The sequence below is a fragment of the Micromesistius poutassou genome (assembly GCF_964030765.1).
Source record: "Micromesistius poutassou genome assembly, chromosome: 10".
Lineage (NCBI taxonomy): Eukaryota > Metazoa > Chordata > Actinopteri > Gadiformes > Gadidae > Micromesistius > Micromesistius poutassou.
The window spans coordinates 5849740-5873878 of NC_140280.1; the positions used below are offsets into that span (position 1 = coordinate 5849740).

General features: G+C 47.6%; 1 protein-coding gene across 3 annotated transcripts in view; it reads left to right on the forward strand.

The window, feature by feature from the left end:
* Nucleotides 1-24139, forward strand: part of mink1 (misshapen-like kinase 1) — a 34033-nt gene that overhangs the window by 4587 nt on the left and 5307 nt on the right. Inside the window, exons 2-29 of one of the 3 annotated variants that reach the window (XM_084474195.1) lie at nucleotides 402-467; nucleotides 799-981; nucleotides 1371-1481; nucleotides 1587-1677; nucleotides 2466-2596; nucleotides 2720-2774; nucleotides 4457-4535; nucleotides 4861-5036; nucleotides 5384-5453; nucleotides 6463-6676; nucleotides 8916-9023; nucleotides 10082-10168; nucleotides 11825-11998; nucleotides 12616-12786; nucleotides 13184-13453; nucleotides 13741-13820; nucleotides 14091-14194; nucleotides 14579-14670; nucleotides 16510-16661; nucleotides 17449-17584; nucleotides 18054-18170; nucleotides 18527-18638; nucleotides 19116-19271; nucleotides 19967-20110; nucleotides 20924-21058; nucleotides 21871-21971; nucleotides 22218-22367; nucleotides 22849-23008. In XM_084474195.1, coding sequence (XP_084330321.1) covers nucleotides 402-467; nucleotides 799-981; nucleotides 1371-1481; nucleotides 1587-1677; nucleotides 2466-2596; nucleotides 2720-2774; nucleotides 4457-4535; nucleotides 4861-5036; nucleotides 5384-5453; nucleotides 6463-6676; nucleotides 8916-9023; nucleotides 10082-10168; nucleotides 11825-11998; nucleotides 12616-12786; nucleotides 13184-13453; nucleotides 13741-13820; nucleotides 14091-14194; nucleotides 14579-14670; nucleotides 16510-16661; nucleotides 17449-17584; nucleotides 18054-18170; nucleotides 18527-18638; nucleotides 19116-19271; nucleotides 19967-20110; nucleotides 20924-21058; nucleotides 21871-21971; nucleotides 22218-22367; nucleotides 22849-23008 — 3625 coding nt within the window. The remainder of the gene's footprint in view (nucleotides 1-401; nucleotides 468-798; nucleotides 982-1370; nucleotides 1482-1586; nucleotides 1678-2465; nucleotides 2597-2719; nucleotides 2775-4456; nucleotides 4536-4860; nucleotides 5037-5383; nucleotides 5454-6462; nucleotides 6677-8915; nucleotides 9024-10081; nucleotides 10169-11824; nucleotides 11999-12615; nucleotides 12787-13183; nucleotides 13454-13740; nucleotides 13821-14090; nucleotides 14195-14578; nucleotides 14671-16509; nucleotides 16662-17448; nucleotides 17585-18053; nucleotides 18171-18526; nucleotides 18639-19115; nucleotides 19272-19966; nucleotides 20111-20923; nucleotides 21059-21870; nucleotides 21972-22217; nucleotides 22368-22848; nucleotides 23009-24139) is intronic. The other 2 variants (XM_084474197.1, XM_084474196.1) reach the window with 2 other exon arrangements.

The window sequence follows — 24139 nt, forward strand, 5'->3', positions numbered from 1 at the left end:
GTACGTTGTGAGCCGAGGTACCATCCGGCCCACACATCATGTACAGAGAGCCTTCCTGAGACGCCGCGCTAAAGAAGTAGAGCTGGGTGTCTGTTTTTCTTCCCCCACCTGTCTCAGGGGAGGAAAGCAACGCCATCTAATTTTCGACTTGAATAGACCTGCTGTTGAGAGTGTTACAGACGTAATGTGGAGTGCTAACATGTTTATGGGACATTTGTATCAGATTTTAAGTGTTAGGCTACCAACTGTTAATGTTTTGTTATGCTTCCAAATTGAAATGAAAATTGCATTACATTTTATTTTTATGTTTGTGCCATCAGAACCTTAGAACCTTTTTTAAATGTCTTCAGATTCCCTGTCTTGATTCCCTTGTTCTTATTCCTCCCCTTTATGGCCACCAGGATCCAGCAGGGATCTTCGAGCTTGTCGAGGTCGTAGGAAATGGCACCTACGGGCAGGTGTACAAGGTGAGCCGCCTCATGGCCTTTCCCTTGTGTGTAAACGTTGTGGCCGTGCAAGTGGACCTAGACCAAATGGCCTATACTCGGCTCCCATTAAGGACACTTGACTGCCTAATTGTATGGGCCTTATTCCCCTAGTGGCCGTCTTGGCTCTGGGTCGGGGAACATTCAGTTCCTCCACCCAGCTAGCGGTTAGAACCAAGATGGCACATTTGCCAAGGTTGTAATATGTCCGATAATTTGTTGTATCGTTGATCCGACCAATTTATATGGGCTGCAATTGTTTGTTTGTTGTGAGGGGTGACCCCTAAAGATGATTGACTTGTGTTCCAACCAGGGCCGTCATGTCAAGACGGGCCAGCTGGCCGCCATCAAGGTTATGGATGTGACGGAGGAGGAGGAGGAGGAGATTAAGGCAGAGATCAACATGCTAAAGAAATACAGCCACCATCGCAACATCGCCACCTACTATGGCGCCTTTGTTAAGAAGAGCCCACCAGGACATGACGATCAACTCTGGGTTGGTCTCTGCGCTCTATGCTGGTTTTGTCCTAATGATGAACAACACAGTTTAGGCAATCACTGAGGAACACACAGCTTATGGAATCTAATATTTTTAAATTGAGTTTGGGCCACTTGGGTTTGTGGTGAATGCGTTTGTTTTGGGACTCAAACTAATTATTTTATCAGAGCATCAAAATAATAATATTATAGTCTTGGATATAGTGTAACCCTTGAAAGTGACGTGGTGGTTCGATTCCTGTCTATGGATGGCAGTAAAAAGGCAAATGCGTTCTTGTGTGTAGTCACTCTTGCAACTCCTTAGACAAGCTCTTCATTCAATCAGTTGAGTCCCCGTTGTCTGATGCCGTTGGTGGTTTACAGTCTTTTTCTTTGCGTTGGCTGTAGCTGGTGATGGAGTTCTGTGGCGCCGGTTCTGTGACCGACCTGGTGAAGAACACCAAAGGCAGCTCTCTGAAGGAGGACTGGATCGCCTACATCTGCAGGGAGATCCTCAGGGTGAGAGGCTCACCTAGACTGTCTGGAGACGGGAGCTGCTAGATTGAAGTAGACCATAGAATGTACAGTGGACGATCTGACTTGTCTGTGTCCGTCTGAACGCAGGGCCTGGCCCACCTCCACGCCCATAAGGTCATCCATAGAGACATCAAGGGTCAGAATGTCCTGCTCACGGAGAACGCTGAGGTCAAATTGGGTGAGTTGATGAGGAATGCATTGGGGAACAGTCCAGCAAAAAATATTTTAAATCATATTATGAATCCTTTTACCAATGCACTTAACTTTAATTTCAAATGATTTGTATGAGAATTATGAGAATATAACCCACTGCTCAATCCTACTAGGGATGTTTTTTGCTCTCTGCTTGAAGTTGTTTTGTGGAGGGGAAACCGAGGCGCGGAAAGTCTGACGCATCAAAGGATGTGGCTTAAAGCATCTTCGTTGTTCTATGTAACGGTTAAAAAGTGGTGGCTTTTACAACATGTTGTACAGCTTGTACAACATGTATTGTTGCACTGTCCATTCCACACTAGTACTGTTGAGTCATTTACTAGATGCTGTTAACAAAATCGACTTGCAGGTAATTCAGATGCATATCTAGTAGATTTTATTAGTATAGCCCTTAATCACAGTAGCAATCTCAAAGGCTTCACAGGCTGCATTATATGACACCCCAAAAACCCTTCTAAAGGGCCAAGAATAATTATCAAGGGAGAAGGCCTTTTATATGGTACACAGAAAAATGAATGCCTCTTTAGGAGTGCAACGGGTGCCGTAAGCAGCAGAGATAATGGTAGCAAAACAGTTAGAAGCAGAGGCAAAAAGGAGCAGGTCATTAAGGAGCAGGTTGGGGTTTGGCGTCTTAAACGGAGATGGATGTACTGGATGGATGTACTCTAGGCTGTAGACATTTGGTGAGCGAACCCGGTACCTTTCGGCTGCAGCTCAACCACCCTAACCACCGAATCTACTCGTCCCTCACAGTGGACTTTGGCGTGAGTGCACAGCTGGACCGCACCGTGGGCCGGAGGAACACCTTCATCGGCACACCATACTGGATGGCACCGGAGGTCATCGCCTGCGACGAGAACCCAGACTCCACATACGACTACAGGGTAACCTCTTAATGTCTGATTATCTGCCCCCCCCCCCCCGCACGCTCCTCCGACATCCATTGGCCAGAAGAGCTGGATTCTTCAAAGTGAAATGGACGAGTTCCCTGTGTTTCTCTCTCGCAGAGCGATATCTGGTCGTTGGGGATCACAGCTATCGAGATGGCCGAGGGAGCTCCGCGTGAGTACAGCCGCTCTCTCTCTCTCTCTCTGTCTCTCCCTGTCTGACATTGTCTTTTGTTTCACATTATACGTCTCCCTCTGATTAAAGTATTAAGAAGGATTTTCTTTTGTTAATTATGTCTCACAAAGGAACCAAGTCAAAAGTAGCAGTCAAAAGTACAAAGTACAAAGTAGCAGAGTACAAAAATAAAGGTTAAGATGTGAACTAAGTATAGCAAACCACTTTTCCATTTGACTTGGTCATGGCCCAGGCGTGTTAGAAGATCTATTTTAAATTGACTCCAAAATGAGCTTGCAACAGTGGCCCAAAAAAATAATCAGCATTTAGCTCTACATTTGGTTAGGAAAGGTATGCCATGCAACTCTGAAAGACATGGAGGGAAATGTTTAAAAACAATGTTCACAAGTCCTTGTAATCATTAAGCGCATTCCTCTACCAAATATTGATTTCCAGCCACAGATAACTAAATCACTATAAATCCAATGGTTTTCCCACATCTGTTGGTCTGTGATGGTCACTTGTTGCGATTGTTGAGCCTGTATTATACTAGATCACTAGATCAACCACACAATTGGCTTTTGTTGGTTTTGCTTCCATCATAAAATATGCAGCTTGTTCACATAATTACAAATGTCTCCTTCTCTCCATAGTCAAGTTTCCCATTTGGGTTAGACTACGATATCTACTATTTGACATTATTATCTGCACCTTTTCCATTTGTAGGATTTTATAAAATGTTCTGGCCTTTTCTGTCTGTAGTAGTTTCTCAACATTCATTCCCATGTTTATTATATAGGGACTGTATTGTCAATAGCGTGGTTACAAATGTATGACTGCCGTATGGTCAGCCTACCAAACCATTTCCTCTTCGAGTCCAAACTGGGACTCCTGTCCAGTATACGGGCTATATGTGCCCACCACACCATTCTCCTAGCTCCACACTCGCTGTGGTCCTGGTGGTTTCTCTCCACATGCACGGAGCCCTGAAATATGAGAGTTCACCACAGCAGACCATGCCAATACATCTAATGTAGGATTTGTTTACATTTTCTGTTGATGATCAGTACTATCTGATGGACTGAATAAACAAAGAGGATACTGCATTTCCCGCCTCGGAAATGTTGAGAAAGGGCAAAGTGTCCCTTTTCAACATCCTGTTCAGAAAGGCCCAGATTCCCGCAAGCGAGGACATGGTAGAACATGTATCCTACGGGTGACAGTGTATCCCGAAAATTGTTGAAAACACATTCCCACCTGCCCCCTATTGCGTGCATTCAGTAGCTCGTGTCAATCCACAAGGTTTGCCTGAAAAAAGGCCCATGCACCGTGGGAATGGGAACGGCGAAGGCTAACCAGACAGGTTTAGCTAGCTCCCTACCTACGCTGAGGCTGAGTGAGTCACAGGCCATGAAATGATACTTGGTGTAACACTCAGCCCCAGGCAGGGGGCTGTGTTGGAATTACCGCAACAACAAGTACACTTTATAGGGCTGTGAAGTTAGTGTTATGGTGGAGGTTATTGCAATACCCTGGTGTGTGGGGGCACATGCATTCACTTGGTAAATCTGAAATAAATCCTGGTTCTTTCTGTGTTATTTTTGGCTGCTTATTTTGCGGGAAAGTCCCATGACTGAGGTTGCAGTGGATTGATTCCCCTGTGTTTGTCTGTTCTCTTCCAGCACTGTGTGACATGCACCCAATGAGAGCACTCTTTTTGATTCCCAGAAATCCTCCTCCCAAACTCAAGTCCAAGAAGTGGTGAGTGCCTTGGGTGGCTGCTGGTATTTTAGCTTTTATAATAAGAAAATAAATTGCACTATGTTGTGCTGTTCTCATTGAATTTCTGTTGAATCTTTATTGAATTTCAGGCCGTGTCTGATTTTCATGTTTTAAACTTTGAAAAGCCTTTTCAAGTCCTTATTCACACAAACCCAAATCACACACAAATTTGACGACAAAATAGTAATATAACTTCAATAATTGCCATAGTTAGTCATAGATTGAGAGCAAATACAGACCAGGAACATTACTTACATACACACACAGTCTCTTCTAGCTGATCCACCAAGGTCTCTCCCTGCAGGTCCAAGAAGTTCATGGACTTCATCGAGGGCTGCCTAGTGAAGACTTACCCTAGCCGGCCATCCACGGAGCAGCTCCTGAAGCACTCCTTCATCAGGGACCAGCCCACCGAGCGGCAGGTCCGCATCCAGCTCAAGGACCACATCGACCGCACGCGCAAGAAGAGGGGTGAGAAAGGTAGGCTCCCCCGGACGCAGCTATAGCCAACCCCAGATCAGCTGCTGCTGCTGCTGCTGAAGGGGGTTATGGGATATTTAGTGTGTTTTTTTGTTGCTGTGTAGATTTGTTTGTCTATAGTCCTATTCCCCTATTTAATGGTTATTCATGAGTGTTTTTTGTGTGCTTTCTGTAACATTTAACTTTATGCATTTCTTATTATTCTTTGTCTTGAGCCGAGCATTCGGGACAAAGTGGTAGAATCTGGAGTATTGGACATGAGATGATGAGGGGGAGGTAGGGGGGAGAGCGGGGTTCATTGGGCCCGGCTCGTATTGAGCAGCACTGTGTTCTCGTCTCTCTTGCAGAGGAGACGGAGTACGAATACAGCGGCAGCGATGAGGAGGATGAGAACCGCGGCGATGAGCGGGAGTCAAGGTAATAACAGGTCTACAGCACCACTGGTCTAAAGTCTGAACCCAGTGCAGATGGATGGATTGGATTTAATGAGATGGATACTTTATTCATCCCTCAGGTGTCTTTTGTTCAGTACAGCAGCAGACCATGAAACAAAATGGCAATCTAAAATACAATATAAAAGTATGATAATAAAGTTTAATCAAATTCAAATCTCAGTGTTATAAAAACCATATCCATCCAAATATAGAAGAAACCGGATTCTAAACCCAGTCTAGAACTCTGATCCTAGACTGATCCTTGATCTTTAACCATATCGAGAAGAACCCTCATCTTAAACCCTGTTTAGAACACTGATACTTAACCTGATCCTTAACCCTGCATATGAGAACCCTGATCCCTATCCCTGTCTAGAACCCTGAATCCTATCCCTGTCTAGAACCCTGATTCCTATCCCCTTCTAGAACCCTGAACCCTATCCCTGTCTGGAACCCTGTTCTACCTAACCCTAACCCTGTCTAGAACCCTGATCCCTGTCTAGAACCCTGATCCTTAACCCTGTCTAGAACCCTGATCCCTGTCTAGAACCCTGATCCTTAACCCTGTCTAGAACCCTGATCCCTGTCTAGAACCCTGATCCTTAACCCTGTCTAGAACCCTGATCCTTAACCCTGTCTAGAACCCTGATCCCTGTCTAGAACCCTGATCCCTATCTAGAAGCCTGATCCCTATCCCTGTCTAGAACCCTGATTCCCATCCCTGTCTAGAACCATTATCCCTATCTGGGACCCTGATCCCTATCCCTGTCTAGAACCCTGATCCCTGTCTAGAACCCTGATCTGTCTAACCCTAACCCTGTCTAGGACCCTGATCCTAAACCCTGTCTATAAAAACAGATTCTTAACCCTAACCCTGTCTAGAACCCTGATCCTTTACCCTGTCTGGAACCTCTTAGTAGTAATGTAAATGGCCGATAGACTTTCTTCCCTCCTCTTCATCAATGTTCTTTCTTCTGCCTCTTCTGCGGAAGCAGTTCGATCCTCAACGTGCCGGGCGAGTCCACCCTGAGGCGGGACTTCCTGCGGCTGCAGCAGGAGAACAAGGAGCGTTCGGAGGCGCTGAAGCGGCAGCAGGCCCAGCTGGCTGCCCAGCGCCGGGACCCCGAGGAGCACAAGAGGCAGCTCCTCCACGACCGGCAGAAACGCATCGAGGAGCAGAAGGAGCAGCGCCGGCGCCTGGAGGAGGTAGGAGGTGTTTCTTGTCACTAACTGCCGTGACCGTGACCTAAAGCTCGCTCGCCCATTCCCTTTAAAGTCGGGCACTATTTTTTGGGCGTGACCATTTTGTAGTGGAGTCCCGAAAATGTACACCATGTTCCAATTGGTAAATGGACTCCATTTATATGCATTTATATTGCACTCCATTTATATGTGTGCAATTCATGCACACATTCACACACCGACGGCGGAGTCAGCCATGCAAGGCGGCAGCGGGAGCAGTTAGGTTAAGGCGTCTTGCTCAGGGACACCTCGACACTCGATCGAGGTGTCGAACTAGCCACTTTCCGGTTACCAGCCAACCGGCTCTACCTCCTGAGCCACATGCCGCCAAGATATTGGGTCCTCTATAGTGAACTATTTGGAAGTGACTATTTATATGGTTCCCTAATATGGTGCACTACTTGGTACCCATAATTATTTTCCACCCTACGTCCAATTATACAAAGCGGTTTTAATTTTCAACGGATTCTTCGAACACGGCTTGCCTTGCTGACATGTAACATATGTCAGCTTGTTTATGTGACCGAGACATGTCATAACAATACCGCCTCATAATTGGAGTCTGAACTCCCTGCCTAACTTGTTCCCTAAATAGTGTTGATTTCAGACACAGCCTTTGGCTTTACTTTGGTAACATTTCAGAAGGCATTCTTGCGTTTCCTGAACAGATGCCTGTTTCAGCTTAATTTATTTTCTTTTTTTTAGGTTAGAGTAGCGCACTGCTAAAGCTGTGTTCTGATTATCTAAATGAAACTCAGTTGTCTGTCTCCAGCTAAGCATCCAAGTATTCCAATTTGACAATCATAGCTGGATTTCATTAACCAAATTTGATGATTTTAGCTGTTAAAGAGGCTTGTGGTTTGGTCAAATTGTGAAAGCAAAGTCTAACTTCCAAAATAATGTTATAATTTTGGTAACCATGTGATCAGGTGGCCACCATATGAAGTTGTTCTGTCAAAACAGTTCCCGGAGTTGAAACTGAATCATTTGAAATAGTCATGGCTGCTTTAGGATTCCCTTTACATGTCAATATGTAGGCCTCAGTGTTTTGGTGTGCCTTCCTTTCCTCGTGGCGTCTAAGACGTTCCTCGTCTTCATGTTCCTCGTCTATGAAGAAGCCAGCTGTACGGTGTACTCACAGTATTTATCTCCTGGCGTGTGCCCAGTCTATCGCTGCGTGTAGAGGCTGTTCTTGGAGGGGTGTTTGAAGCCAGGGGGAGGACACAAGTCCTCGCATGGGTCAGTAAGGACGGGGACGTAAGGAGAGAAGGAGGGTGGGAAGGCCCTCGGCTTCAAATAACATTTGAAAACCTCTGCTTTTGAAAATTTTCTACGTATTTTTATTTTTTGTTTTCCAAATGTGCGGCTGAGGGGAAAAGTGTGCGGCAATGACGTTTCAAGACGTCAGGCTTTCATTTGAAAAGCAATTCCCCTGAAAGAAAAGTTCCCAACGTGTGATCGTCAGAAAGAGGAGGCGGACAGGGGTGACAGAGGGGTTAAGATAAACATACAGGAGAGGAAAAAAAGGCATGTTGAGATGTGTTAAACTCACTAGTCCGCATAACGTTGCTGACGCTGACCCTTGTGAAGGGATACCTCCGCTTTCCATTTTTAAACCATATCTCATTTTTATGATTAGGGTTGCCATTTGATAATTATTTAGTTTTGACATTCTTGTTCTGGGTGTGTTGTTAAAGCCCAGCAGATCCTCCTCACTGATAGCTTTGTCACAATACTAATCTCCCAGCCCTCTGACATTCCGCTGCTGTTGTGATTTCTCCCCAGGCCTCGCCTTGGTTACACTCTTACTTTGGAGCGCTGGCTTCATAAATAATTCACAATTCCAACCAGTATTGGCTGTTTTCTGTTTCATTTGCCCCAAGGAGAACATAAGTGGAATTTTCAAAGTTAGAACTGTTTTTAAAAACAAGATACTAAGTGACTTAGTGAGCCACACACACACACACACACACACACACACACACACACACACACACACACACACACACACACACACACACACACACACACCGTGAGACAAACTGGCTGAGTCATGATTATTTAATTTTTTTTTCTCCCATCAAATTTCAGCTAATTATTTTCTGTGCGTCCGCACGGCAACAAGGAAGGTGTTCAATGAGCAAAAGGAAAAAAAAAAGCCTCTGTGCTCATCCCTCTTCGCCTTGACACCCTTTTCTCCCAGCAACAGCGAAAGGAGCGAGACATGGTGAGGCAGCAGGAAAAGGGTCCCCACCGGAGACTCGACGACATGCGACGGGAGGAGGACAGGAGGATGGCCGAGAGAGAGCAGGTAACCAATGGCGTTGGCCGCCGAGCCCGTCGTCGGCCAATCGCGAGGCAGCGGGGGGCGTCTCCCACACCGCCCACCCTGTGGTAAAATTCCACGAATAGGTTGCCATAGCAGCTAGGATCTAAATTGGTGTATTTATTCAGAGACGGGTTTCTGTGGGTGTGCTCTCCTGCGCATCATGTACCCGGTCTCTAGCTGAGCCCCTGTTACACAGTCTGGCATCATACCAGCAGCTCGCATCGCGGTGGCTTCCTTTCTCTTGGTGCCATGTAGCTCAGCCATGTAGCTCACGCTATTTCTGCAGTTTCTAAACAAAACCCCTCGTTTTTTCCCCAGCAAAGTGAGAGATAATTGGCCGTCGTGGCTCTTGTGTACGCATTCTCACGTTCATAGTAGCCGTGATTTACAAAGGGGGTTATTTGTGTCACATGCGGGTGTTTATGTGAACAAGTGAGGCTGTTCAGACGTCCTCAGTCAAAATAAACACAACGCAAAGCACCGACAACAGTGTTCCCAATGCAGTACTTATCATTGTCAGAATTATTGTTGCGTTGAAACTGTTTGGTTATACACTTGAGAAAAGGTGTCCACCTTAATTAGCATCAGATAGAAGTTATTTTACTGCCTGACTATAAAATATTTTCTCTTCATCTGCTGGTTCCTGGGGGTCTGATCTAACGGTTAATATGTAGAACTGTCCTCAAATGGACCTGATACTGAAGAGGGCTTTAATGCCCTCTGTCCCTTGGATTTGGTGGTTTCATGTTCTCCTAGCCTGATGCAGCTTTGTTCTGGTAACAAAGGTCAGCATGTTCTCTACGCATGAGCCATTTCCATCTCCAGTTTTGTTTGTAGTTCCACTGTGAAACCCTCCAAACTGACCGTTTTTCGATTTCTATGGTCATTTATAGAAGTGGCGTTGCGTAACATTTTGGCTCTGTTCACTTTCCTTCCCCCCCCCCCGCCCCCCCCCTTCCTCTCCTCTGTCGGCTCCCTTCATTCCCTCCTGTTCCTCTTCCTCCTCCACCTCCCTGACCTCCTCCTCTCTGCCCCTGCAGGAGTTCATCAGACACAAGCTGGAGGAGGAGCAGCGGCAGTTGGAGATCCTTCAGCAGCAGCTCCTGCAGGAGCAGGCTCTGCTCATGGTAACTCCTCTGATGACTCTCCTCTTCTGGCTGCCATGGTTACCTCGCCACCTACCCTGGTGAAAGGCGCTGGGTAGACTTTGTTGTGTTGTGTGTGTGTGGCGTTATGTAAGACCCCCCACAATGCAACCGTAATGCATCTGAGGTCTGGTGGCTGTGTGTCGCAACAGTGATCCGATTGCTATCCCTGACGTGTCGAATATATAGATGTCAATCGGATTCAAATATACTGCATTGTATTACATGCATACATGCATACATACATGCATGCATGCATACAATACGAATGTAATGGATATTGTTATTTTCAATATGAACCTAACAAAGCGCTCAGTGTACTGCAGAGTGGTGCTTAATGTGTTCATGAAGAGATGCCGGGACGCGGAAACCTGAACACTGAAATGTGTCGGTGTGTGGAAAATTACCAGCCACAGTATTACAGATGAAGCAGTCTCATTATATCACTATTAACATCTCTGAATAAGTGTGGGCTGGCCACTTTGGATATGAAGTAGCTGCACAATGCTGTCATTCCCAAAACACAGATTCTCTTATCTCTTTATGCGTGTTCATCCATCATCACGCATTGTTCACTTATTTGTAAAGCATTGCAATTTAGGCCCTTATGCTGGGAGAAGATAATGTCGTGCCACAGGAAACAGTACTCTTATGTTAGAAGAAGAAGTTAATGTATTGCCAAAGGGAAATAATACCATAAACAGATACCATGTGATTTAGGGAAACATAAATATACATTCCCCACCAAGAGCACAGTTGATTTGAAAATGACCACAATGTACTGAGGACAGTGTTCAACTCAGGCAAAGTCCAGACATTACGCAATGTAACTGGATTATACGAGATGATAAGCATTAATTACACAATGAACATCTTAAAATGTTACACACACACACACACACACACACACACACACACACACACACACACACACACACACACACACACACACACACACACACACACACACACACACACACACACACACACAGCCACAGCTGTTTTACTGTCTGGAATTATGATTTTAAAGTGAACTGCTTTGGGCAGTGCAGCCTTCACACTCAGCTGTGATTCTCAGCTGTGATTCTCAGCTGCGCCTGGCTGTTTGAAGTGACAGGATTGCACGGCTGTGGCACTGATGATCTATCTCTGTAACTTGTCTGAAACAAATAATGAAATTAAGATCCTAAGGAGCACACTGATTGGGAATTTTCATGTGTTTTGTATCTAAATCATAATAAGATAAGACTTTGGATACATGCTGCAATTAATCTTGCGGTACTGGGTAGGTAGGTGGTAGCAGATCCTGCAGTGACACGAATTGATTAATTAATCAGTCAATACAAATTTTCAGCATGGTAAAGGCGTGTCATTTCTTCCTCACATCCCATCTTTTTTCTCCCTTCCTCTCACCCTTCTTTTACCAGACGTTTCCTCGATGGACGACATGTTGATAAAGTTATTGTTGTTGAAGGTATTGTTGGGGGACTCCACGTAAATAAAGTTATTGTGGTCAATAGAGGTATGGTCAGGGCTGTCTGTCGAAGGTGGTCAGGACTGTCTGTCGAAGGTGGTCGATAAAGGCGTTGTTAGTGAAACCTGTGTCGATAAAGTTATCGTTGTCGGTGCGGCCTGCAGGAGTACAAACGCAAGCAGCTGGAGGAGCAGAGGCAGTCGGAGCGGCTGCAGAGGCAGCTGCAGCAGGAGCACGCCTACCTGGTGTCCCTCCAGCAGCAGCAGGACAAGAAGCCCCAGCTCTACCACTACAACAAGAACCTGGAGCCCAACAACAAGCCCGCCTGGGCCCGCGAGGTGCCTGCCCCCCCACACACACGCTTCATCACCCACACAGCGCACGCCCACGCGCTGAGAGCTCTCATGCTTTCCACAAGCGCCTGTGTGCTCTTGCTCCCCCCGAACTCTGAGCAGATCTGACAGGAGTGTAGAGAAGCACCCATGAGGAAGAGAACTGTCTCACGATACTAAACGGCCTCTTACACGTCGCGTCATCGTAGTGCCGTTTAGTTATTTAGCTATTAAACAAACGGGTGACTTGCAGTGAGTTCAGCTACATGGCATTATGGTAGATATGATTCATATTATCATCAAATAATTGCCGATGATATATACAGTGGAGCAAAAAGTAACAATGCAAATACATATTACATGAAAGTGACCAGACTGAACACTAAACAGGCTCTCTCTCTCTCTGGTGTTATATCCCATGTCTGCATCCCTCTGTTGCCTGTTTTTAAATCCCCTGGCTCGCTCCTCTGGTGTTATATCCTCTCTCTCTCTCTCTCTCTCTCTCTCTCTCTCTCTCTCTCTCTCTCTCTCTCTCTCTCTCTCTCTCTCTCTCTCTCTCTCTCTCTCTCTCTCTCTCTCTCTCTCTCTCTCTCTCTCTCTCTCTCTCTCTCTCTCTGGCCAAGGTGGAGGAGAGGAGCAAGCTCAACAGACAAGGTTCTCCCAAGATCTGCACCACAGTCTCCGACACGGCCATCCAGTCGCGCTCAGACTCCATCAGCCAATCAGGAGGTGGCCAGGCTGCCCAGACCCCGCCCATGCAGCGGCCCGTGGAACCTCAAGGAGGGCAGGGCAAGGTGTGTGTGTGACGGATGCGCAACGCAGACTCACACCCACAGGCCTACGTATTTATAGATGAGGCCAAATGTTTGGAAGAGGGGGTCAAATGTAAACACCTGGGCCTGTCTCTGTGTGCATTAAACAGCTGGTTCTCATCATACTGCCTAATCCAACTACCTTACTCACACCCGCTTTTGTGTCTTCTTTTCTTCTCTCTCCGTTGGGCGCCACCTTCTAACGCTTCCGTCTCAAACATCCGACCTCTGCTCTTCTCCTCAATACCCAACGATGGACTCCTCTCCGCCCTCCCTGTGCTCTCTGTGCGTTTCCATCGGGCCTGGGCGCTCTCTCTTCCTGGCCTTCCCCTTATCCCCCACCCTGCCTGGCCTTGTTGTCGTCCCCCACCCCCTGCAGTTCCAGATGGCTCACCTGGTCCCTCTCAAGCCCTACGCCGCCCCCGTGCCGCGCTCACAGTCCCTCTGCGACCAGCCCACTAAGACCATGTCCGCCTTCCCCACCCAGGACCCCTCCCTCACCCCCTCCCCCCGTCCCACACACTCCCGCGAGCTGGTCCGCCAGAACTCGGACCCCACCTCGGAGAACCCCGGCCCGCTGGCGCACCACCCCATCAGGGAGGACCGGGGGCCCTGGATCCGCCTGCCCGACGTGGAGCTGCCCCCCAAGGTGAGACCCCCCCCGGACCCCTCAAGTCGGCTGAATTTATGATTGTTTCTTTGGGGGGGAAATGTTTTAGTGCATCCATCACAGGATTGTTTGAAGATATGAGTGGAACATTTAGAGTGATACTCAGAGCCGCCATTCTTCTCAATCGGGCAGTTTTGTCTCTAAATCTAATTTGGTTTGTGGAGGAAAATGTGTCATAGAGGTCTCAATGCAAGGAGTAGAGGGAACGAAAGGGAGTGAAGCACCGTGAGCCTTTTAACATAATGAAGTCTGTGGCTCCTCCTCAGATCCCACAGAGAACGGCGTCCATCGCGGCAGCGCTCAACGCAAACCTCTCCTCTGGCATCCGACATCCAGTGAGAGCCAGGTACACAACAGCACTCTGACTTTCACATACCATTCATTTTGCAGCGTACTGTGTGTTATTGTGTCATTTTGTAATGTGTAATGTAATACAACTGACAATTCACAATCCGTTTTCCCGCCTTTTACAAAACAAACATTACAAACACCGGAGAAACCCAAAAACAAAAACCTGCGTCTCATCACAAACGTTAACACAGATGTTGTTTTGGAAGTGCTGCGAGATGATTGGATGTGATGATAACCCCCCCCCAACCCCCGCTTCCCCTGGCAGCAACCCGGACCTGAGCCGCAACGACCGCTGGGAGAGGGGGGACAGCATGAACCTGGTGTCCAACCTGCCCCAGACCGGCTCGCTGGAGAGACATCGCATCCTCAGTGAGTCCCCGGGACCCCCCACTCTGTGGACCCGTCTCTCAGGATCCCTCCCGCTGTTGGCCCTAGAGTGTTGGGCAGTGTGAAAGTACTGTCGACGTGATGAAGTGTATTCATCCCTGGAAGGGGAACTAAATGTTTGACATGCACACATAAGATGGACGACAAGCATGAGAGTTGGCAGGTACAAAATATAGGGTGTGCAGTAACGGTAAACAGCACTGAGGTTCGTGACATGAAACTAGTCTTTACCCAGGGCTACCCTGTAATGTTTGAGACCCGGTGTAGGTGGTACCTTATCATCATGATTCATTTAGACAGACACGGCTCACTGTAGTGTTTAGCCGTAGACCGGATAACTGAAGTATGGAACCCTTCCCCCTCCAGGTTCTTCTAAGATGGACTCTCCCATTCTTTGTCACGACGGACGCCACAAAGCGGGGGAGTCTCGCACCTCCTCTCGCCCGAGTCGCCCAGCTGTAAGTGTGTGTGTGTGTGTGTGTGTGTGTGTGTGTGTGTGTGTGTGTGTGTGTGTGTGTGTGTGTGTGTGTGTGTGTGTGTGTGTGACAGTGTGTGTCTGTGTCTTTGTGTGTGTGAGTGTGAGAAAATAGGGTGCTGTTTGCCACAAATGTTCTCTTGCAGAACCAGTTTTGTGATGTCTTCCAACACTTTCCGACACGTTTAATTGTGATCGTTATGTAACCTCGCTTAGGACACCCTATTACATTCTAAGTCCTACATAGGAACACAGTTTAGCTTTTAGTATTCCTGCCTCTAAATCTCCTTTAGTCTTCACTCTATCACTAACCGAAGCCTCTCTCTCTCTTTCCACCTTGCGTTCTGCCACCACCTCTCCATTTTCACCTCCCTTTCCACTCGTCTTCCTCCTCTTTTCCTTGCCCTAATCCCTCGCTTCCTTTGATGTTCAGAGTTACAAGCGAGCCATAGGAGAGGTCAGTGTCACCCTTCTCTCTCTCTCTCTCTGTCGCTCTCTCTGTTGGCTGTTCCAGGCACAGTTTCAGTTGTTGAAATATGATCTCTTTACTTAACGTCCCTACCAAGTCACTACCTTTTCTTTTTAAATATACGCGCCCCTAGTACAATACAGTAATACAATACAGGGTGCAGACATGCTTATCGTACAGGGTGGACAGCTGCCGTTTCTTCATTATCCTGTTTGATAGGGGCATAAGGGGACTGTAGCAGTGAGCTGATGAGGTGGAGGAAGATGGGTATCAGTCCAAGGTAAAACAAAGTGAGAAGGGAGAACCTGGCCAGGCTAAGGTGAAGGTTACCATGATTCACTTTTTAATATATGTTTAATCTTTCGTAGTCATCCAGGCATCTGTGCCCTACATGTGTTTCGAAAGTTCGTAATCCATACAATTTCAACTAGCTCGTAGCTCTAAATGTCCTGGACATATCTGTAGTCAATGGTGATTGATGGTGATTTAAATGTTGTTATCGATATAATCACATCCTATAACTGATGTATTCTACAAATAGAAAATGCTGGCCAGCTCGGCACTCTTTTCTTGCAACAATCTTACTGTCGTCACTCTTAAAACGTCTCCCACTCACGCCACCCAGCCAGACAAGATACACTGGTTCCTGTTGGAGTGGACAGAACACTTCAAGCTCTTTTTAAATCCAAAGGTCTCTGAGCAACAAACTGGGAGGGGCTCAATCTTACACATTGCCACTTTAAAGACTTAAATTTGGGTTGCCTTTTTGATGTCATGGTGGTTGGTTTTGTTTGAGCATTGCAACACTCGGACACGATAACAGACGACGGAGTCCAATGCAGTTTATTGTTTAATCTGTGCAGCAACAGAGAGCTTCATGGCACTTGGGCTTTTGTGTTCCAGTAGGCCATTCACAGGCTTGTGCAAGCGTTTCCACTGATATTCTGATATCTTTGGTGTGGCAACCCTATCACGTTCCTTTAGAGCCTGCTCCCATTTCGAAACATACACAGCCATGCCAGCCGGCGGGTTCTGTGTTTGATCCCTACTCCTCCCCAACAGCCCTACCTGTGTGTGCGTTGGATAAAACCTCAAGTAAATAAATGGTAGCAAGTCGGTGCAAAAATCGTTGATTTTCTTTTAACTTACCATCAAAACAGAATTGTACACTGACGTTCCTCCGCTCCTCTTCACTGCGTTTCAACACAACACACCCTACACCGACATTAACAAGTGTGTGTGTGTGTGTGTGTGTGTGTGTGTGTGTGTGTGTGTGTGTGTGTGTGTGTGTGTGTGTGTGTGTGTGTGTGTGTGTGTGTGTGTGTGTGTGTGTGTGTGTGTGTGTGTGTGTAGGACCACGGCCTGTATGCGAAGGAGCGTGCGGAGGAGCAGCCGCGGCCCCCCGTGAAGGCCAACGACTACTCGTCGTCCTCGGACAGCAGCGAGAGCAGCGAGGAGAGCGAGAGTGGAGAGGGGGCGGAGGAGGGGGAGAGCCCCACTGACCGGTGAGGGGTTAGGGGTGGAGGAGGTGGGGAGCCCTACTGACCGGTGAGGGGTTAGGGGTGGAGGAGGTGGGGAGCCCTACTGACCGGTGAGGGGTTAGGGGTGGAGGAGGTGGGGAGCCCCACTGACCGGTGAGGGGTTAGGGGTGGAGGAGGTGGGGAGCCCTACTGACCGGTGAGGGGTTAGGGGTGGAGGAGGTGGGGAGCCCTACTGACCGGTGAGGGGTTAGGGGTGGAGGAGGTGGGGAGCCCCACTGACCGGTGAGGGGTTAGGGGTGGAGGAGGGGAGGAGGGGGAGCTGTAGATGTAAATTTGGGAGGTTTGAGGGGACATGTGTGTTGTACTTTGTCGTCGTTTTTGTGTTGTTGTTTTTTTCTCTTTCCCTCCCTCTTTCTAACTCCATTTCTCTCCCTCCCTCTCTCTAACCCCATCTCTCTTTCCCTCCCTTTTTCTAACCCCATCTCTCTCTCTCCTTCTAACTCCATCTCTCCCTCCCTCCCTCTTTCTAACCCCATCTCTCTCTCCCTCCCTCTTTCTAACTCCATCTCTCTCCCTCCCTCTTTCTAACCCACCATCTCTCTCTCTCTCCCTCTGTTTTACCCCATTTCTCTCTCCCTCCCTCTCTCTAACCCCATCTCTCCCCCTCCCTTCTCTCTAACCCCATCTCTCTTTACCTCCCTCTCTCTAACCCCATCTCTCTCTCCCTCCCTCTTTCTAACCCCATCTCTCGTTCTCTCTAACCCCATCTCTCGTTCTCTCTTACTGTATGTCTCTCTGCCTCTCTCTCCAGTCACAGGGACGGGGACACGGACTCTGTGAACACCATGGTGGTTCACGAGGAGGAGGACGAGGAGGAAGAGGAGGGCGAAGGGGGAGAGGGGGAGCAGGCGGGGGGGTACGGGGACCAGACCATGCTGGTGCAGAGGGTGAGTCATCGACACCAGTAAGCACCACAACGGCCCCACAACAACACACACACACACACACACACACACACACACACACACACACACACACACACACACACACACACACACACACACACACACACACACACACACACACACACACACACACACACACGTAGGAGTAGGACAAAATACTGTTTTTAAAGCTTTTCAGGTAGTAGGAATATTGTATAAACGTGGTTGTAAAATGCAGTTGAGATATTCCAATGCCTTTTTTGTAGCAGAAAGCAGTTGGATCATATTTTTCAACGTCCTAAATATTTGGTTATCATTTTTTTTTCTTTGTAGTTAGTGGGAATTTTAATATGAGATTAGAATCCATTCAACTCAACATCCTCCTGAAACTACTTTGGCTGTACGTGGCATTGCAGATCCAAAATGGTGCCTGTGAAATGAAGTGCAGTTGTGTTGTGTTGATTCCCCGCAGACCCCGGAGAAGAGGAGCCACAATGGCTACACTAACCTGCCGGATGTGGTGCAGCCCTCCCACTCGCCCACCGACTCCGCCGGCCAGTCCTCCCCCGGGAAGGACTCTGTGTACGACGTACGTTGGGCCGCGCACATCCCCACCTTGTGTCAGGATGCTGACAATTCAGCTTTTAGTGGAATTCAGAAAAATAATCAGATCAGAGATGAATGAGTTATTCACCCTGCATGTCAGATAAATGTCATCTTATGACGTTTTAAGTGACTTGTTGACCTAATTATTAAGCTTAAGTTGACCATTGAAAAACGTACATTTACTGAAAACGAACGCATTTGTTTTCATTGTTTTACTCTATTTTTTTTAAATGGCATGCTGCAGTTTGCTACAATCAGCACTTTCAGATCCACTTAATTCAACGGAAGCCATCTGTGTTTTTCCTCCTGACCATATTTGGCCTTCCTTTGCATCTCCAGTACCAGTCACGGGGCTTGGTCAAGGCGTCTGGCAAGTCCTCCTTCATGACCTTTGTGGACCTGGGGATGTACCAGTCCACCGCGGGCACCGGGGACACCGTCTCTGTGGGAAGTGAGTCCTCCAGACCTCCTGCTGACCACTCCTCCATCCACCTGTAGTTTGCACTAACAATAGGGCTGTGTTCACCTAGCCGCCATTCCTCCTCCCAGCACTAGCTGGGTGGCGTTAGAATCGAGATGTAACCAAGGTGGCCGCCAGGTGAATAAGTCTGTAGGGTTAGCGGGGGCAGGGAATGCTTGGTGTGTCAACGGCGGAGGTTTTCCCCAAATAATCAAATGGGTTTATGTTTAAAGGACAATAGTTCACATTGAATGTATTTTGGGTTCAACTTATTTCCATAACATAGTTCAATACAGACGGCAAAGAAACAATTGCGCTGAAGCAAGCTTAGAGGGAGCAAAATGATTGAATTCTAGCAAAACGTATGCTATAGTTCAGACGTGAAGTCAACTACAGCAAAAACAGGAGAGTCGAAGAGGAGTGGGGCTAAAGATGTTGGCTCTCTCTCCTCCGCTCGGCGTTCCTCAGGCATGGGCTCCCGGTTTGAGCAGCTGAAGATGGAGGTGAGGAAGGGCTCCATGGTCAACGTGAACCCCACCAACACGCGGCCCCACAGCGACACGCCCGAGATCCGCAAGTACAAGAAGAGGTTCAACTCTGAGATCCTGTGTGCCGCTCTGTGGGGTGAGAGACCGCTCTACATGCCTCTACACGTTTACATTTAGGGCATTTAGCAGACGCTTTTGTCCAAAGCGACTTTATACAACGGTTAATAAACACTGACGGCGGAGTCAACCATGCAAGGCGACAGCCGAGCTGGCTGTCGCCTTGCATTGTCAGGAGCAGTTAGGGTGAGGTGCCTTGCTCAAGGACACTCAGCTAGGAGGAGCCGGGGATCGAACTAGAAACCTTCCAGTTGCAATTCAACCTGCTCTACCTCCTGAGCTAAGCCCCACCACGCCGCCCCGACTCTATAAGGATCAGTCGGTGTCCGATTACAGGCACATCTCACTAAATAACGTGAATGAATTACTCATTCCCCTTGAGACAGCTGTGATCAAGACCTGTTCAAATCAAATGACGTCTTCATTCCTTCACAAGTATCGCTAAGGATTTCTTAAGATGAGAAGCATTGCAGTTTATCATCAACACACACACACACACACACACACACACACACACACACACACACACACACACACACACACACACACACACACACACACACACACACACACACACACACACACACACACAAAGTAAGCATATGGTGAAAGTGACCGCTATAGCCACCACACATCTACTGGTGCACGGCGGCTCTGTATTATGGGTGCAAACAGGGAAGTGGGTGGTCACTATAACGCTGTGTGTGTGTCCAGGCGTAAACCTGCTGGTGGGCACAGAGAACGGTCTCAAGCTGCTGGACCGCAGCGGCCAGGGGAAGGTCTACCCTCTGATCAACTCCCGCCGCTTCCAGCAGATGGACGTCCTGGAGGGCCTCAACCTGCTCATCACCATTTCAGGTCTGCTGCGCCTCCTCCTCCTCCTCCACCTCCCCCCCTGCCCCTCCTCCTCCTGTTTTTCTCCATCTCCTCTGCTCTTACCCCTCCTGCATTGCTCCTCCTTCCTTTTTCCTACTCATTCTTCACCTCTTTTCTTCTCCTGCTCCTCCTTCGGCACTACTCCTCCTCTGCCTCTACTTCTCCTCCTACTCCTCCTCCTCTGCCTCTCCTCCTCTACTTCTCCTCTGCCTCTACTTCTCCTCCTACTCCTCCTCCTCTACTTCTCCTCCTCCTCCAACTCTCTGCCTCTCCTCCTCCACTACTTCTCCTACTCCTCCTCCTCCTCTACTCCTCCTCCTCCATTACTTCTCCGCCTCCTCTGCCTCTACTTCTCCTCCTCCTGCTCCTCTGCCTCTCATCCTCCACTACTTCTCCTCCTACTCCTGCTCCTCTGCTCCTTCTCCTCTGCCGTTGGCTGGACAGTGCTGCACTCAAAATGTCCGCCCGTGCTGATGTTGGCGGGTGTCCATCGGTTTATCCGCTGCCTGCCAACACACTGGACCACCGCCCGCTTCTGTAGCTCTTATGCTAATTCAGACCTCAGTGCTAAGTCAAGAAGGAGGCTATAAATAGACCTCTGTCTAATATATTAAGTTAATTAGTCCGGAGGGAATCTGCCATAGGAAAATAAAAGTATGAATAGAGAATATAATCCATGTATAAACACAGGGGGGACATGTATGCATACAAATGTACACACAATATACACCTGCACTACCACAACAATAAATGCATTCTAAAGATCCTTTGTGCGTGTCCCTCTGCTGTCTCCAGGTAAGAAGAACAAGGTGCGTGTGTACTACCTGGCCTGGCTGAGGAACAAGATCCTTCACAACGACCCCGAGGTGGAGAAGAAGCAGGGCTGGACCACCGTGGGGGAGATGGAAGGCTGTGTGCACTACAAAGTGGGTGAGTGGGTGTTTTTTTTTCCTAAATAAAAGCCACAAGAGGGCACCAAGGGGACATTGGCAGCAGCCTGGTTGGTATATGGAGAAAAACACTCAGGTTGTAAGTGTATTATTTATTTTCTTTCACTATGCAATGTGTAGTATGGTATACTAAGGTTTATTTTTTCAGATAAATTCACATTGTATGCCCATAGAAAGAAGATGTTTTTTTGTCGACTAGTGCTAAAAATAGCAAATGGAGTTGTATGTGGCGCGGTGTGCTTTGCGCGATTAGATTAGAACATCTCTTCCTATTTTGGCATTCTGACACAAGGCAGCATGGGGCAGGCTGTCACTCTGCACAGGTTTATCAGTCGGTACGCCTTCAGTAGTGCTGCGTGTCACGTGGTGCGTTCCCCTTGCGATGCATCTGCGTCAAACGATGGTCTGCGCACACGCTACGGTACTATAAATAGTCTGGCTGTCATTTTAAGCTGTACAACATGAACATCAATGTCTTTACATCGTACAGAATGGGGACGCTTTCTGAATTACGCTATTATAATTTCACAACATTCAGATTCAACAGTTGTGTATCTGCAGCTAATCATAAGACGACGAGTCTTATGATCGAGTCTTTCTGATACGGATATGGCTTTTATGGATGTGTTTTGATCTTGGGACGGATATCATAGCTTCTGGGGACCCTTGGGGACAATTCCACCCCCCACTCGGATAAACGGTCATGAATGTGCTCCCTGCCCAGCACTCTGAATAATAGATGAAATAAGAGGCCTCATGTCCAAACCACCTCCCTGTGTTGTTTTTATCCAGTGAAATACGAGCGGATCAAGTTCCTGGTGATTGCCATGAAGAACGCGGTGGAGGTGTATGCCTGGGCGCCCAAGCCTTATCACAAATTCATGGCCTTCAAGGTGCACTTCCCATCCCACTGGTTCTCCTTCTCTTTTCTCTCTTTTCTCTTTTCTTTCTTGCTCTTTCTCTCTTTCTCTTTTCTTTCTTTCTCTTTTCTTTCTTGCTCTTTCTCTTTTCTTTCTTTCTCTTTCTCTTTTCTTTCTTGCTCTTTCTTTCTTTCTTTCTTTCTTTCTTTCTTTTCTGTCGGTCTATCTGTCATTTTTTCTAACGATGCTACCATCTCCCCCCCCGTTCCTGGTCTTCAGTCCTTCGGGGACCTCCCCCACCGGCCCCTGCTGGTGGACCTGACCGTGGAGGAGGGCCAGCGGCTCAAGGTCATATATGGATCCTGCGCCGGCTTCCACGCCATCGACGTGGACTCTGGGAACAATTACGACATCTACATCCCCGTGCACGTGAGTGGGAGACCAGCGGCTAGCCCGTGCTGTGGGTGAGCTGGACCCTAGGCCAGGAGCCATGAGCCTCTTGGCCCTAGAGCCAGACTCCGCTCTTCCCCTGATGGCATATGGCTGCCCAACAAGGCTGAGAACACATTGTATTACTAAAACAGCATTTAGTTTGACCCAAAATATTGTATCAATATAACTCTGGGATACAAGGCTAGATTTCCCGTGAACAAAGTCACAAAGCGAGGCTCACATCTATTTACCACAATACCTGCACTCAAAGTAGACCCTGAATTGCCAGGAAAGGAATTATGACAAAGCGTCCTTCTCACCAGCCTAAACGGCCGTGTCTGATTCGCGAATGAATGAAAGTCTTCCTCCTCTACGGCTCTGCCAACTGAAAAGGCTCTCGTGGCTGCTCTCGTCTCAAACGTCCTCCTCCTCCTCCTCCTCCTCCTCCTCTTCTCTCTTGGCGACCGCGCCGCCACAGATCCAGAGCCAGGTGACCCCCCATGCCATCGTGTTCCTGCCCAGCTCTGACGGCATGGAGATGCTGCTGTGCTACGAGGACGAGGGCGTCTACGTCAACACGTACGGACGCATCATCAAGGACGTGGTGCTGCAGTGGGGCGAGATGCCCACCTCCGTCGGTACGCTCCTCCACACGCTCCGTACAGATGCAGGGAAATACACTGTGTGTGTATATAGATGTGTGAATTCAGGAATAGACAGAAGTACAAATGCATGGAAATTTGCTGTGTGAATACATGGGTAGACCAAGTACAAATGCATGGAAATATGCTCTGTGAATACACGGATATACTGAGTACAAATACATGGACATTATATGCTGTGTGGATACATAGGTAGACTGAGTACAATCACATGGAAATAGGCTGTTTGAATCCATGGGTAGACTGAGTACAAATACATGGAAATATGCTGTGTGAATACATGGGTAGACTGAGTACAAACGCATGGAAATAGGTTGTGTGAATACATATAGGCCGAGTACAATCACATCGAAATATGCTGTTTGAATACACGGATAGACTGAGTACAAATACATGGAAATATGCTGTGTGAATACGCAGACTGTACAAATACATGGAAATATGCTGTGTGATTATAGGGATAGACTCTGTACACATCCATGGATAGCCTGCGTATAAACATGGAGGGATGCCCACCTCCGTTGGTACGGCTTGTCAAGAGCAGATACATGGAAACACGCTGTAGTATAAACAACAATCGAGAAACAACACGTACACTACAAGGGCCTAGGAACCCGAGGTAGTGCACTGACATCTACCATGTAGACGCATAGAAATGCATTAATAATACACGGCACAAATAGACAAACAAATTGACAAAAAATGTAACAAATACACAAAATAAGGATGCATATCTAGACCAATGAAAGGGACAAATGCATGCAAATGAAGACAAGCACACACTCAAATTCACACAAAGTACTTGAATGTTTGGTCTTACACACCATACCGATGCACAGATTGGTTTCGGCTGAATCTGTGGAGGTACAGAACACAAGATGTACCCGATAGGAGACATTAGACAGAACCTGCAAACACAGGAGAGGGCCATTGGAATAAGGGCTCTACATCATGGGACCACCACTATGGGGGGCTCTTACATCAGACCAGACATGGAAAGAATGTGTGTTTTAAAGGGGTGATATCATGCTTTTTGGACTTTTCCCTTTGCTTTAGACTGTTGATGATGTATGTATACTTGTTTTACGTCTGCTAAGCTAGAAAAAT